Source organism: Homalodisca vitripennis, chromosome 4 (genome assembly GCF_021130785.1).
Source record: "Homalodisca vitripennis isolate AUS2020 chromosome 4, UT_GWSS_2.1, whole genome shotgun sequence".
NCBI classification, from domain to species: domain Eukaryota; kingdom Metazoa; phylum Arthropoda; class Insecta; order Hemiptera; family Cicadellidae; genus Homalodisca; species Homalodisca vitripennis.
The window spans coordinates 21,417,604-21,431,950 of NC_060210.1; the positions used below are offsets into that span (position 1 = coordinate 21,417,604).

Sequence of the window (14,347 nt, forward strand, 5' to 3'; positions counted from 1 at the left end):
TTCTTCAAAAGGCAACGTGATTAAGGTCTACATTTTTAGAAGTAAATTGAAAAAGTACTTAAAAAATAAAAATTTAAGCAATTAATAAAATGTCTTTACGTGTAATTTAACACGATATTGAGTAGCTTATAATCTTAATGGGATATACAGCTAGTTATCGTATTGTACTTACCATACACTTTGGGAACTCTTCGACAGGCCTCTCGACTTTCCAGCCCAGCAGCGGTGGTATGCAGATGACAGCAGAGAGGATCCAGACTAGGGCGATCATGACAGCGGCTCTGGCAGGAGTACGCTTCTTGAGATAGTCGATGGCCTGGGTGATGGACCAGTAACGATCCAAGGAGATCAGGCAGAGGTTCATGATAGAGGCCGTACTCAGGAGTACGTCCATGGCCGAGTGAATGTCGCACCACCAGTTCCCGAATATCCAGTAGCCCATCAGCTCGTTGGCGAGGGAAAACGGCATGATGACTAACCCTAGAAAGAAGTCCGCCACTGCCAAACTGGCGATGAACCAGTTCTGGATGTTCTTCAGCGCCTTCTCCGTGGCGATGGCTATGATCACCAACATATTCCCTACTACAACGACGACCATCAACATCGTCACGATGATGGAGGCGAATATGATGGCCTCCATGGAGTACCCACTGGGGTAGAGCGAGTCCTCCCTGAAGATGATGTAAGTGTTGTTGGGGTCGTACGTGCCATTGGTGCCGTTAACTAAGGAAATGTTCTCTAACCTCAAATCGTCAATGTTCACCAGTATAGCGTAGTCGTCGTCGAACTTCAATAGGTACTCGGACGTGTTCAAAGGAGGCCCCTCTAGAGACAGCAACTCCATGGCTGCTCCTTCTACAGACGCTGGTCCTTAAATGTATATTTGTTCCCTTTGTTCGTATTTTGTTTTTGGAAAACCCGTTTCACCGAACTGTTCTGTCAAATTGTAGGCACACTTTAGACTATTCTCTACTATCTTTATTGTACTCCAATCCTCGTATTGCTTTTGTTTGTGGTTTAGAAATCTTAGTGTTCTTCGATCTTGTGCGCATCCGACGCGACCAGTAAAGGCTTGCGTTCTCCTTGTCGGCAAAAACTATAAGACGACGAGTTTCGTTGTTAAAGCGTATGATCAAAGTTTTCTCCACGTGATTTACACCAAGATATTTTTAACAATTGTGCTTTACAACTGGCAGTTTTCAAAAACATATAATTTTTTAAGATAGTAACTTTGTAAATGAATATCTCAATACATATATACAAGATGGTAATGAGTAAAAAAATAAAACTCTTACAATTTTACCAACTTTAATATGAAACGATAATACAGCAATTATAATGGACAGACACTGGTGCACACACTTTATTGTAAGAAAGGCAAGTACTCATGAATGGAACACTTGTTCAGAGGAGGGGAAGGGGCACGGTGAGACAGGTGGGGCACAGCAAGCAGCTCCATATCCTCCTATCTATAAACATCCAAAGAAAACAAATCTCAAAGTTTAACAATCTTTAAACTCCGTTAAAACTTGTTAAACTTTTTAAGTTTTAATGCTTTGATGAGTTTTCGATACTACGCGAGACCCGTTTTAACCGATAACTCGAAATCTGAGAGACCACGAGAAAACGTTAATTTAAAATCAAAATATAACTGTATATAAAACTGTTAAATAAAAACGTATTTTCTTTTCACACGTAACAGTTACAAACGCCGTACATACAGTTATCTGCTAAACATTTAGATCGCTGAAAACTCTCTGAGCGCTTCGGTATGGAGAAGCGTCTTTAAGCTATCTACAGAATGTATAATCGGTAATTAGGGGCTAACGTTTCTAACACTATGTACATAATAAACATCGACAATAGTACTAAAACATCATGGATCTCTCCATTACATAGATATAGACATTAGATAACAATGATTGTGGTATTTATAAAATATCTTGGTGTTTCTCTCGAATATTCCTCACATATTACGCGTTACTCGGCAGAGAATGCTATGCCGTAGAAATATTTAATTTCTGCCGACTTATGGAAGAGCGCACGGTATTTAAATTCCTGCCCGGGACGCACAAGGGATGATAATGTAGGACACTACCTTTACTACCCCGGTGCGGCAGCCAGGGCAGATCCACCCCATGTAGTACATGTTCACTAACCGGTCTCCCCCTCACTCCTTTCACTCTTCTATTACATCCCGGGATTAACCGTTTAAAGTTTCACTGCAGGGTGTAGGTCTGATGGGCTACTTCTCACACGCGGTTTTTCACAGCACTTTTCACTCCTTTTTCACTGCAACCTCACGCACGTCCTCTTGATATCTGAAACAAAGGGATGCGGTTTAACTTTTTTAAATAAAATAAAACATAAAAATGTTTTTAGTTAGTTTTAGTTTTTAATTATTATCACTCGTTATATCACACTTATTTTAAATTCTATATCAATTCATATAATTTTTGATGTATAAAAACCACTGTCTTAGGATAGAATTTGGGATTTAGCTCATACTCAGGTTTATTAGAATTGAGTTTTAGGTGTTTTATGAATAGACTAGTCATAGATGGTACCCTTAGATGGTATTTAGGTATCCAAGATTCCTAAGCCTTTCTTTGAAGGTGAAGGAAAAGAATTTGAAAAAAAAACTGGATTTTACTTAATCCAACATTGAAGTCAACTTTGAATAATGGCCTACTAAGATTCAGTTCCAAATAAATCTGTAGGACTCAGTAAAGGTACCACGTAGTATTATCTTATAACTACAACAGAACAAGGTAAATAAATAATTACTCACGATAAGTATTGATTGTAGTGGTCCTCGTGACATATAATTACATGACATCTAAATAGTTAAGTAAGCAATGTGCCGTACTATATTGTTTCTGTTTTATATATATATATATATATATATATATATATATATATATATATATATTCACTACGAAAATACTTCAATTAGTAACAATAAAAATTGATTCCATTTCTCAAAAGTAGCAATGCATTGCATAACAAAAATAATGATGATATTCTCTGGAACGTTGATAGCAGCAATATTCCTACAATTTCAAGAATTTCTTGAGTTTTCCCAAAATAGTAAGAACATATAAAACTCATTCACGTGCAATCTCTTATTTTGTACGTTTTGTACGGTTTTGAAAAACTATCTACCTTTTTAATACAGTAAACCGCCAATATCAGAAAAGTCTTCTATTCTCCAATGAGATTAGGGTCCACTATACATAGACGCTATGAGTAATTAGCTTTCATTGAAACCACTTGCTAATCAATGGCATTAAATTGTATCTCTACTCGGCAAAGCAAAAATAAATGCAATCATTCAGAGTGGTTGAGCGGATGTCGGTGAGCCTATACATGGCGTCATTACAGTGTCAGGGACTTTGTTAAGTCCCCCAGCCAAGCTTATTGTAATGTAATGTGAAAAGCCGCATGTAAAGGTGTTTCATAATTTTTAATAAACCTTAGTTTTCTTTCACTTGTAAATTATTAATCGAAAACAATGTATAAACATGTATTGTAAATGTTATTATAATTATATTATCATATTTCTTTTTCTTTTTAATATTTGGCTTGTTAATTATTAAGCTATAAGTAAGTGTGTAAACCAATTTGAATTTTTCCAAAGTAAAATGTTTGTTTAATGAATGAAAAGATCAAAAACACGAAAGAATGTAAACTGGTAAAAGAAACAATAATTTCTCCTCCATTTGCCACCTTTCAGTTATACAAAAAACACTAACACAACGTTCCGAGATCTGCAATTTTATCTTTTTCTCAGGTGAATAATTACGATCTAGGTTAAATTAAACAAATAATATCACAGCGTTGGATCCAGCAACGTCGGGTGTGGCTGTTGCTTGGATGGGTGACCGCTGAGCTATCCTGCCCTTGCAAGCAGTTCGCCTGCCCGGCCATTGGTGGTGGTTCGGAAGTTACCTTTAAGACGTTGGTTTCCAGGTTAAGTGTTAGAGAGGGCTTCTTAACTCTAACTCCGCGTAGTAAAATAAGACATCTTTACTTTGAGACATGCATTACCTAATTCTAGATTCACAAAAATCAAGTTGTGTGTCAACTCCATTCAAACTAATTCTAAAAGGTTAATTTTTACTAAGTGTAGGTTTTAGAGTTAGTGTGTATAGAGTTGCTGTGATTCCTGAATTATACAAGACACAACGCCTCGGTGTGATTTGTTTATTTTAACTTATATTGTAGTTATGGGTTGGGTTAGTTCTTTACCTGAGGAAGAGATACGACTGTAGATTTCGAAACGTAGTGTTACTATTTTTTGGTATCACTTATCTATCGATGGATGACAATATTAAAACACATTTGGTTCCCCTTACAATCCTCCCATCGTCAAACGAAATGCAAACAAAGTGTATATTGGTGATTTGAAACACAGGGAGAGATTCATATTCTAGATGGAAGAAAGTTAATTTAAAACGATATCACAATATAATTATGTTGTGAGCGTTAACCAAGCCTATCACACGAGGGGCTGGAAAGGTTTCATATCTGTCTGTCTTTTTGTCCACATATATATCTTAATAACGAACTAAAATGACAATTTCTTTATCTCTTCCGGAGTGATCATATTCATTTGGATTACACTTTATTTTGTTGCATATGTGTCTATTGAAACGATGAAAAGAGTTCGTTTTAAGCTTCTTCCTCGCCGACTTTCTAAATCTATTCAAACGAACGCGCATTCCAGATTCCAGGAATTCAAGTCTGCGACAGCGTCAGACTAAGAGGAAGTGAACTGGACCCAAACTCAACATTCACATTGCATCAACTCCTCCAGCCATAGCTACGTTATGTGTCGAAAACTCTTTTGGATCGTGTCTAAAACACAGTCTCAACTGAATTATGCACCTGACAAGACGATGAGACCACGTCTTCATCTAGCTTACACTTAATTTTGTGGTCTACTTGTCTCTTAATTTTAAAATATACAATGAGTTATTTTTTAAGATTTCTCAATCGACGACTTTTTAATCTCTCTAGATGGACATGGGGTCCAGATTATAGAATTCAAGAATTTCATATGTCGTACTAGCGGAAGATGGGATGGACCTGAACTCAACATTCGCAGTATATGTCACTTGTAATTTTCTCCCTTGCCAGAAAGGGCTATAAAAATCTAAAAATGATTTGTCAGTCTATGATCGTACCACGAGGCTCGTTATTAACCATGTTGTTTCTTTTTTACATGTGCAGTGTTATTAGTTCTTAGGCTCACACAGCTGGTGTCAATTAACGTAACAGTCATTTGGTTCACATCATCTGGCATCAATGTGAAAATCTTTCGTCTGTCATCAAACTTAAAAACGAAATTGGCTGTATCGGTTATCAACCCTTCACTACCGTGCCATATCAGTGGCAAAATGATGAAAACTGCACATTTTTTACTGTTTTCTGAGTATCTAACGGTACCCATATCGAATATTTCCAGTTTATGTTAAAACTTTTGTAATGTTTATTAAAAAATGATAATGCCATCAATAGTTTTATACAGTTTTCGTAATTGTATGACTCTTTATATAACAATAAATTAACATTAATTTTGCACCATTCCTTAAATCAAACCCTTAAATAGTCCTTCCGGCTCAGTAAGAAAAATTAGTTAGATTCGGTAACAATTGAAATAAATATTATTAACGAATTCTTATGGGATTTACATTTAATCAATATATAGAAAACATTGGATTAAGCTAAGCTTTAGTGAACATTCTTACATTAATCTTATAGGTCACAAAGATGGAAATGAGAAAATCACTGTATAATTAAATTTTTGAACTGATTGAGTACAATCATATGACTGTTTTAACGTGTGGCATGGTAACAAATTAAGCCTAATAAAATTTTGCAGCAACAGGACACATAGTGTGACATCCTTCTGTCTTGCTTTTGGCTGCAGTATAATAAGAGGCCACCACAATAGAATCATAGTATATAATTAAAAACAGTAAAAAGTAACTAAATGTTAAACTGTTTTGTTTGTTACATTTTATAGATACACAAAATAGACAGTTTTTTGTATAACGTATTTTTGTTTCTATAATTTAGATAATTATAAATATGATTCAATTGTTGTGATGGCCTCTTATTATACTGTAGTCTAGCTTTGCAACAGAATGCCATTCATATAGAAAATAATAAAACGTGTATTTACAATGATCAATGATTATCTCCCTTACACGAAATAACGACGTAACGCGAGTACACTGTACGTTAAATATGGGTATTTAATTACATCGCAATGAGTTCTAATTAAGCAAATCCCCATTGAGTGGTGTACTTCATAATTTTATCACCGATGGAGGAGAAGGTAGGGGTAAACATAAAATCTAGGTTATTTCTTCACTAAGAGCTCGGTCTCCACTCGTTCGCCGTTCAAGCTTTCATTGGAATTTTCGCAGAGAAACCCGGCTTCCATTGTGAATCGGTGCACTTTTCCCCCACCGCTGAAATATACAGCACTCTCGCACAAAGGCTAGCTGTAACGCATTTGGCAAATGTAGAGCAGTCTTCAGTGTACACCGCCAACCCTGTGGGCCAACCCCGAACAGATTCTTTCTCATTTCTCTACACTTGTCAAGGAAGCCATTCTAATAAGTGGTTTCGCTGTAGCGTGCAAATAATAAATTATTATTCATTGGTTTTAAAATAAATTTGTATTCTGTATCTACTTGAGATTGGCAGTTTAATGGAATCAAATGTATGCCTAAGAACATTTTAATAAACCCTAGATTAAATCTCCCACAATTTGAAGATTAACTGTTTGAAATCTTTGTAGTATTTTGGTTTCAGTTTGCACTTAGTTAGGATTTCCGGGTGGGTACATTACGTAAGAGAACATAATAATGGAGATGACTATCAGTATTTGTTTTCTTTTTTAATATTTCTATTTATTAGCCTAATAATGCTATGTATTTAATATTTCCGAAGGCTTGAAAAGGTTAAATTACACAGGAACCGTTCTAATAAGTGGTTTCTCTGTGGCGTGAAATAATACATTATTATTATTAATTGGTTTTAATATGTATTTATTCTGTACCTACTTGACTGTAGCAGTTTAATGCAATCACAGCATAATGGTTATCTCCCACAATTTCAATATTAATTGTTTGAAATCTATATAGCATTTTTGTTTTAGTTTGCACTTATTTAGGATCCCTGTGTGGGTAAAATTACTTAAGAGAATAGAATAATGGAGATTTCTACCAGTATTTGATTTATTTTTTAATATTGACGTGACAACGTCTTAAATTAGGTTGCGGCTCGGAGTCACTCATGAAAAAGTGTAACGCCCGGTAACGTTACGATGCCCGTCCAGTGGGTCCGCCGCACGGGATCCGCACGGGATAAAGCAGATAACTGTGGGTCCGCCGCACGGGATAAAGCAGATAACTATGTTTATTCGTGAAAATGTGGAGTGCTTAGATTCGTCATTTACAACAACTACAACAATAAAGGTAAATAATTTATTGTACACTGATATTTCATTATCGTAAACTATGATTGATTGATTAATTGTTAGATTGACACAAAAGTTGAGAAACTGAGTTTATAGGTTATGTCATACTATTGACAAATGTTGATAGTGTTAAGTAAATTATTAGTTTAAATCACTCTGCAATCAATCGTAATTCAGTCGATTGAGAAGAAACAGCGCGTATTGCTAGTCAAACATTTAAAATAACAAATTATAACCTCTAACCTGTCATAACAGTGCGACCAAACAAACGAACTAAACCGACCAATCACCACGCGCGGAGTTAGAATTTAACTGTGTTTAGCAAGAATTTCAAATTCCAATTTTAGTAAATGTTTTATTCAACTTTACCATTTACAATAACAAATTTTAATTAATTTCAAATTATGTACAATGTTTTAGTAAACAAAATATATTTCTATAGTTAAAATTTGTGCAATTCTTATTTTCATTCAATTCCTTGTTCCTATTGTGCAATTTAATAATATTCATATCAATAAATATTCTACCGAGAAAAAGACGTTGTCACGTAAAATCTTCGCCCGTAAAACCGACTTTACAGGCAACCATAATTTTTTTAAATAATACAGATAACCAGTAAACGTGTTCTAGAGGAGGAAATAATCTGTCAGTGATTGTATATTGTATATAAGTATTGCTAGGCAAGCGTATTGTTCATTTTCCCATGTAATTAATACTCTACTTTTTGTAATTTATTAGCTTGATTTTTTTCCCAATAAATTTATTAATTAATCATACTGTAGTGCTATATGTACGTTGTAGAAGAAAAAAATAGAACCTGCTCTTCAAAGAGTAAAAGTAACAAATGGTTGGGAAGTGAACATTGATAGCATAATCGATACAAATAATCGGTCATATAACTATAGCAGATTAATCTGTATAGGAGTAAATTTTATAATATGCGACTTAAGTAATTGACCTAAATTAAAACCCATTAAAATGGTTTAATTCTTCTTATGAGCCGATCCTTTAATAAATCTATTAACTACGCATTTAATATCTTTGTGTATTTTGAAAAGTTGAAAAGATTAGTTTCAAAGTAAGATTACGAACACAGGACAAAGCTTCTGTTGTGTGTTTCTGTTAAAACTTAAATTAGTCTTCCATTGTCATAACACTGATGAAGAACAATAAGTGGCGTAATTTGTCAGCCTACATGCTAATACACGTCTTGTAGAACATTGTTAGAAAGTTAAGCAAAGTTATGTTGGCAGTATCTCATAACCACTTGACTCAAGTCGCGCTGTGAGGTTACCGACTTGGGTGGCGAGGCGGGTTGACTGTAGGGGAGGTTAGGGTACAAACCACTTGTATCGCCCCGCCCCCCTTCCCGTCGTCGGTGAAGTCTCTCTCAGTGTACGTATGAGGCATATTTTTACGCTCCAACCGTCGGTTTGAAAGTTTATGCTGCTTTCAAAGCTAATCTTATATTACGCCTCGTCAATAATGCGGTAAACGTTTGAAGACACATCGTGTTTACTGTTATCACGGTCCGAGTAAGCTTGTTAACATATGTTTGAAAAATTCAACATGCACTGTCTGGTGCGTTACCAGACTTCCATATTTGAGTGGAATTTATTTACGTAAACATGTAGGTCTGTTATTTAAAAGAATAAATAGGTTGTAATATTATGAAAAATTCGCTTAACGAAATTGCACAAACTACAATATTGTAGGCCTACTCATTATGAAAGTGATAACACTTATGCTATATATGTTATAATTGTTTCCAAAGGAATATGATATGATTTTAGAGTTTTGAGTTTCAGCAACATTGTAATGATCTATTGAAATATACAAAATTATTCGCTATAATTATATTACGTACAAATAACAAGTTGAAAAATTTTGCACATCAAAAATCTGGACTGTTGTGTTTTTAATATACATTAAAAACCCGACTTATAAGTATAATAATTTATTAACACTTACACTGATATTCGAATTTGTATTAAGGATAAAAGTCACTAAAATATGTCTCAGCAATATACTTACGTTTTTATATGTAACACAGAAAACTGCTATAGGTCAATTTAAGTGTGAGCGTGCGCGCGCGCGCGTGTGTGTATGTGAACTATTAGTCTTAAACTGAAGTTTTAAATGGACATTCTTATGGTCCCTCTTTAACAGTGCTATTTCGAAAAATCCTCCGGGCTACGTACCACTGTTCCCTGAAATTGCGAAATCCCATATTGATCCCATAAATTGCATAACAGCAAAATAATGTATTAATTTGAAGAATGAGTCTATTAAACGTAATCGACTGTTCTGTTCAAACATTGTTTTATGCTATAACACCCATATGCTTATTTAATTGGTACATTTTCTTTAGATTTAAAATCTCCAAAGCATAGATTAGGCTTGATAATAAGAAGCAATATGCTTTCAACCTGTTCTACAACCGGTCTTGAGCTTAAATTAAGAAAATTAAACGTTTCAGTAAAGAATTCTTTAACAAATAATGTGTACTTTTTTTATAAATATTAAGTATGTTAGTACAGATTTCAAAGACAAAGATATTGCCTAACTTTTATTATCAATTTAGTAACTGTTATAAAAACCATAATAGTTGTCTTCTGACACAGTAGCCCTCTAAGACCTGCTTATGTTTATATATTCTCGATCATGCCAACAAAGTAAACTCGAATGTGGCACCATAAATATTACATGGAAGTAAATCAAAACGATCTAAGAAGTCTTCTAGACATAGAACGTAAAATGGCACAAAAAGTACAATTTCTGGTGTAAATTACAATAGCCATAAATATACACACGGTTTTCCTGTATTTCAACACAAAACTGTGCAAATCCACGGGTAACTGCTAGTATATTATAGGCAAAATAGATAGAACAAAGCATATTGAAGAAAGAAATTTTATTTTAATTTTGTCTCAGGTAACCAAGATTAAACATACAGACTAATTACTCCTAAATTATTCACTTGAAAAATGACGATGAACAGAAAATACGTGTATATGGTAGCAAATAATTTAAAAATATAATCCTGATTTGGAAGTAAATAGTATCAGAGGCTTCAAAATAAGATTATGCCATTTACCTTGGACTTTATGTTATTATGTATTTTTATCGCATTTCACAAATATCTTTAATCTGTATGAAAGTTTATTTATTTATTTGGCAGTATATAGTGACTGTGTTACCTATTGTTCCTAGGCAAAGGAGGGTCTATCTGTACGGATACATTATTTGTAACACTAATTACTGTGTTAACAAGTTTAACTCCTCACTTGGCAGAACGTAGTCTGTCAAACAGATAAACAGGCGAAGTAATACTTTCCAGTGTCCAAATTTCGCCTGTGCTGGTGTAACGTGTGTTTGTGCTCTTACCTTTTTGTGCTCATGTCTTTCACCCTGTGCAGGGGCAAAGCCTGGGTTCATTTCCCCCTGTCTGGATTGCAAGCATTTAATTTCTTTTTTTCTCTGTTTTCATTTTTTTTACAAATAGCCACACGTGGCAGCACGTGGTTGTGTATGTACTTATTATGCTCTCACCTGATGAAGAGGATGGATTACAATCGTCGAAACGTTGTGTTATACATTTTGTAACGCTGGTAAATATATTACACTTGAACAAGAGCATAGATTCTAGTTATCGAAACGTACTGTTTCTTTTATCGTAACGTTGTAATGGCAATAATTCCGGTATATTTTTAGTATTTTCCTTTCTATGAATCTAATGAAAATGTCCAAACAGATATTATGTTATAAGCTTTGCCACCATTTCTACTAAATAATAATATGCAATTTAATTAATATATTACGTTACATGTTCTGGCATACTAACACGTACTATAAACTGAAGTATAAAGCGGTATGCTAACAAACTGTACCGTTGCAATGCAAGGGAGTGTGTATGCCAGAGCAAAGTTGCAATAATTAGTCATACGCCATCTCTGAGAAGAAGACGTATCGTAGTGGGCTACAGCTGCTTCTCTCTCACTGAGTATAGAGCTCTCAGGCTAATGTCTCGCCAGCCATTGTGGCAGCCCACTTTGTAAACCCCACCACTAACCCTTTTATCCGGAACCATGAGGAATGTCCCCCTGTCACGAACTTCACTTTCCAGTTTTAACTAAAAAAGTTTTCCATTACAGCTCGGGAATTGTTAAAACGTTCTCTTCTACTCGTATTAAACCGTGCTCGTGTCATAAATATACTCTATTTATAAATATATTGTTTCGTTGTGCAATAAAACTTTATATAATATATCCATACAAATCTTTTTTATCAGTTCATCGAAGAATTTAAATTATAATATTCTGTAAATATGCTAATACATACAAAACTTAACATATTTTTTCGGACAAAGTAATTTCAATTATAAATACCTTTTTCGTTTCATTATTAAGAATAATTATTGCACTTATTAGGATTATAAGTTGAATATGCATCAAAAAGATTTGGAAATTTCATATTGATTTCACTAGTTCAGTAGGTAGACGATAATTAGATTGCTAAGTTTCAAACCATGGGCTCATGTGTTTATGCCTTACAACTTGGCTTCTCAGGGAATCTGGAGTAAAATTGTTTGTGAACTTCGTCACATAGAACCAGGTTGTAACTAAGAAAGCGAAGCATCCAAAGCGATCTAGTTAAATCAAAAAGGTTGGTATGTTACCGGTGAATAACAGTGGTCTTGATGACATTTGCCTATATTGATATCGACAAGAAATAATACGTATCAAAGTCGAATGTTCCCTGCACATTAAGAACTTTCCATCCATAATTGTCAAAATACACTTCTATAGTTCTGTTACAAAATCGAAGCATTAGTTATTAAATTTCCTCACGAGCAAAAAAAATATAATGAAACACATTTTTAAATATTAAACAGAATACATATTTGAAAACAATCATAATACATGGTTATGTTACAAAAATAAAACACTACGTATCGAGGTTAAAAGCTATTCTCCTCTTTAGATGTAAAAACCCCTATCACATGAAAAGTGTAGCTGAAACTAAACCCATTTCTTCCCCAGTCTTCCGTCTTCCCTAATGCAAGCATAAGTGTTGAGTAGTATTGTTGGTGCTGTGCAGTGAAATCGTTTAAAATTGCCATGAACTAGTGGTTTGCACGTAGTGCTTGCTCTGCCAATCATGTATATGGTTGATTATTCGATGTTAAATTTATTTTGTCTTCAAAACTGGTTTTAATCCAGTTTAGTGAGTGGCAATTTTATAACCACACTGTTTAGTCTTTTAGATTTCCTTATTCCCATCTCTAAGGTTTTTTGACACTTCAGAAAGACGTTAGATTGGCGTAGTATCAAAGTTTTTCTAATGTATGGCGATGGCAGAATTCTATTAACTTTTCAAATCATCCAACGTTAATAACAATATTTTATGGAGGATTATAGTATACGTCGTACTATTATAAAGAAAAGTAACAATCCCCCCGTTATGAATAGGGATTTAAATAAAAGTTAAAAAAACAGTATGGCGGCTTAACCAGAACCTAAGAAAGATCAAATTGGTATAATCACGTTTATAAGGAAAAAATCATTCCAGGAGCAACAAATGAGACAGACATTTCACCTGTCACTAGTCACCAATGATAGATGCCTTATGATTGTGAATATCCTCTGATTAATTATTAAATTTCTCATAAAATAATGTCCTGTGTACGTTGTACTGCAACTATCATTAAATCCGTAACAAATTACTTGAAAATACTCGAAGCTGTGAAAGGTTTGAGTCAGGTTTATAGTAGGTGGTATTTTACAAATTTTAATAGGTATAAACTAAAATAACAGCGATACGAGTAAATATGATTATCATATAATTTATAGATGATTGCATCCAAACTTGGCATGATTGTATTAATATGCCCCGAAGGATCTCCATTTAATTAAAAGCATTATTTTGTCAGCCGCGTGTATTTGTAATAGATTTATTTTTTATTTCACATCGCAGATAGTATTTTAAAACATTAAAATAATGAGCTTTTGCATTAATACACATTTTTTAACATTGTCTCTCGATATAGAGAAAATAAAGTATTACGTAACTCCCGATTTTTGAGAACCGAGTTGCTTGTTAATTTAGTCAGTAAAACAAAATCTCTTTAAAAATAATATTTTATAAATATACCATTAAAACGTCATCATGCTCTCAATTCTGTACAACATATCTTACAACGCTATTCTGGTTTTTCGGCGTGTTATTTCAAGATGACAACAAGCATTGCTATAAGGTATTAGAAATTGAATAATCAATATAAAATGCTAACTACCCTGTCACAAGAGATAGGCTATAATACATTAATAAATTGTTCAGATGTAAATATACATAATGAAGTATATTAAAATTATACTCTGTTAAAAATATCAATTTTTTATGATAGCTAATTTTAATGTTTTTTATTAAAAACCATTACTTTGTACCATGACTATTAAAGTCAATGTAAAGTTTTCATTTTGACGAGTTCTTACTAACGTTGTCGTACATTGAGTGTCATAGTATTAAAATGAATTAGTTGCAAAGGAAAATTATTCTAAAAAAGTATGTAAGAGTAATAATTATTTTTATGTTGAAATTATTTGTTAAATATTGTCTATGTTCATTATAAAAATTTATGAAAAATCAATGACTTAGTTTTACAGGTTAAATTTTAGGGTTTATAAAACTGGTCAGTCTACATTCCATAAAGCGATGTAACCAACAGATTTTATTTATATATAACCAAACACATAGGGTCTATGTATAAAAAATTTAAATAGTTTGCAGGTAAGGACAGGTTATTGTTCACGCTAAATTCTTCTTTAAAATTGCCTTTATTGCAATTCAAGT

At 33.7% G+C, this 14,347-nt stretch overlaps 1 protein-coding gene across 1 annotated transcript in view; it reads right to left on the reverse strand.

Annotated features, from left to right (window-relative positions):
* LOC124359028 (alpha-2 adrenergic receptor) overlaps positions 1-14,347 on the reverse strand; it is a 471,365-nt gene that overhangs the window by 33,205 nt on the left and 423,813 nt on the right. Inside the window, exon 4 of the mRNA XM_046811376.1 lies at positions 173-2,321. Coding sequence (XP_046667332.1) covers positions 173-844 — 672 coding nt within the window. The 5' untranslated portion in view covers positions 845-2,321. The remainder of the gene's footprint in view (positions 1-172; positions 2,322-14,347) is intronic.